We start from the raw sequence: 2719 nt of genomic DNA, 5'->3' as shown, positions 1-2719 counted from the left end.
ACACTCACACTCCCCATGCAGACTACGCTTTACCACGCTCCCCTCGCCACATACCCCGCACCGCCCGACTCAGGCCGGGAGTCCTCCGGTCTGCAGCCTCTCCCCCCCATTCCTAGAGAGGAAGTAAGCTACAGCCATCTGCACCCCCGGTCTGTGGATGGCTGTAATGCTAGATACCAACGGGTGATCCGCGCATTGGTATCCTTCATGCGGATGAGCCATTGGAGGGGGCGTGGTCTGAACAGAGGGTGAACTCCCATCCCAGGAGGTAATAACGAAGAGTGAGTGATTTTGTCCATGAGACGCTGAAAGGGGGCGGGAGTCCCAAACAACCCAAATGGAAGCATAACAATCCACTGTCAAATAAAAGTGAGCCGAACCTAACCGATCAAACAGCTCGTCAACTCGAGGCATTGGATAAGCATCGAATTTCAAAACAGCGTTCACCTTTCTGTAATCGACACAGAAAAGGACTGAGCCATCCGTTTTGGGAACCAAAACTATCGGGCTCGTCCAGTCGCTGTGTGATTCCTCTATTACGCTCAACCCCAGCATGGCCTTTAATTCTACTGTAACTGTACCACTTTTTTTTTGTGGTCAGATACATTTACATTTACATTTAGTCATTTAGCAGACGCTTTTATCCAAAGCGACTTACAAATTAGGACTAAATAAAGCGAGTCATCATGAAGAGGCAAAAACAACAACAACGCAAGAAGTGCTCAGAATACAAAGTTCAGGCATTATTCAGAGTAGCATAAGTCTGATAAGTGATGTTTCAAAGGATTTTTTTTTTTTTTTTTTTTTTTTTTTTTTTTAATGAGGTTAAGTGCTCACGGAAGAGATGGGTTTTCAGCTGTTTTTTGAATGTTGCCAGTGATTCTGCATTCCGGATGAGGCCGGGGAGAGCGTTCCACCAGCATGGAGCTGTGAATGAGAATGTTCTGGAAAGTGATTTTGTGGCTCTCTGTGATGGAACCACGAGACGTCGCTCGTTGATCGATCGTAGGCGTCTGGTAGGGATGTAGACTCGTAGGAGTGAGTGAAAATAGTAGGGAGCTGAGCCTGTGATAGATCTGTAAGCAAGCGTCAATGCCTTGAATTTGATGCGAGCAGCGAGAGGTAGCCAGTGCAGAGAGATGAACAGAGGAGTGACGTGGGCCCTCTTGGGCTCGTTGAAGACAAGACGAGCTGCAGCATTTTGGATCATCTGTAGAGGTTTTGTTGCACATGCTGGAAGTCCGGCCAAAAGAGCATTACAGTAGTCAAGCCTAGAAATGACCAGGGCCTGGACCAGAAGTTGTGTTGCATGCTCAGTTAGGAAAGGCCTGATCTTCCTGATGTTGTGCAGTGCAAACCTGCATGATCGAGCTGTCTTTGAAATGTGATCTGTGAAGGACAGCTGGTCATCAAGCGTTACTCCGAGATTTCTGACCGACCTTGATGGGGTGATTGATGATGACTCTAGCTGGATGGTGAAGTCGTGTTGTATAGACGGATTGGCAGGGAGGATGAGAAGCTCAGTCTTTGCCAGGTTGAGCTGCAGGTGATGTTCCTTCATCCATGTGGAGATGTCCGCCAGACAGCTTGAGACCCGTGCAGCTACTGTGGGATCATCTGGTTGAAACGAGAGGAAGAGCTGTGTGTCATCAGCATAGCAGTGGTAGGAGAAGCCGTGTGCCTGTATGATGTGTCCCAGTGATGTAGTGTAGATGGAGAAGAGGAGGGGACCAAGAACTGAACCCTGGGGAACCCCTGTGGTCAGTTGATGTGCTCTGGATACCTCACCTCTCCATGCGACCTTGAAGGACCTACCTGTGAGATAGGACTCAAACCAGTGGAGTGAAGTTCCTGTGATGCCCAGTGATGAGAGGCTGGACATAAGGATCTGATGATTCACAGTGTCGAAGGCAGCAGACAGATCCAGGAGAATGAGGACTGAGGACTTGGAAGCAGCTTTAGCGATCCGTAGGGCTTCTGTGACTGACAGTAATGCAGTTTCTGTTGAATGCCCTTTCTTGAAGCCAGATTGGTTGACATCCAGCTGTGTCAACCAATAAACGATAGGGTCGGCCGATAGGGTCGGCTGCGTGCAACTACCCTTGGGACAGTTTCAATACACAAATCCGCCGCGAACTCTATGGGCGCCGCCATCTTGCCTGCCGCCATTACTGCGTGCCTGCGAAGTGTGAGGGTGTGACACTTGCCGGTGTCCTCTAATGACATTTCAATGAAAGCGGATCCTGGGGCTTAAATATTGTGATTGTCAAAACATTTTAGTTACTAAACTGAATTTTATTAGGTTTAGTGACAACATGTTGCAATGTTTATATTATATGGTACAATTTCTGGTACGTTTTTTTTATTATTATTGCTTGAAACAATTTCAGGATTTCAATTCAGTTCAATTCTTGTGATTTGTTTTAATATTTACTAATTTGGGTAAATATTAGGTACACAAGATAGGCGTTATTTTTTCTCAAGAAAAAAAATTCTCACCTAATGCTGTACGTTAAGTTAAACATACAGAGATCCTTCAGCTGGCAGTATTATTTAAGGTTAAAAATAACTCAAATTAAATATAATGCGTTTTTCTTTATTATAATAACAACTTTATTTAATGCTATAAGAAAACATATAATAAATATGTAATATAGTACACATATTTAGCTAAATACTCTCTATAGCTCTTTTTTTCTTTCCTGAGGTAAATGTTATG

General features: G+C 45.0%; 1 protein-coding gene across 1 annotated transcript; it reads right to left on the bottom strand.

Annotated features, from left to right (window-relative positions):
- Positions 1-773: 773 nt before the first annotated feature.
- LOC311277675 (uncharacterized protein) lies at positions 774-2169 on the bottom strand (the record flags this gene model as incomplete). The annotated part of the gene is made up of 3 exons (XM_084388046.1): positions 774-1617; positions 1816-2044; positions 2101-2169. 3 exons carry the CDS (start codon positions 2167-2169, stop codon positions 779-781), a joined length of 1137 nt encoding a protein of 378 aa, XP_084244172.1. The 3' UTR covers positions 774-778.
- Positions 2170-2719: the final 550 nt, after the last annotated feature.

The sequence above is a fragment of the Rutilus rutilus genome, assembly GCF_951802725.1.
Source record: "Rutilus rutilus genome assembly, chromosome: 18".
NCBI classification, from domain to species: Eukaryota; Metazoa; Chordata; class Actinopteri; order Cypriniformes; family Leuciscidae; genus Rutilus; species Rutilus rutilus.
The sequence above is the reverse complement of the archived record's forward strand: the minus strand, read 5'-3'. Positions and strand labels throughout refer to the sequence as shown.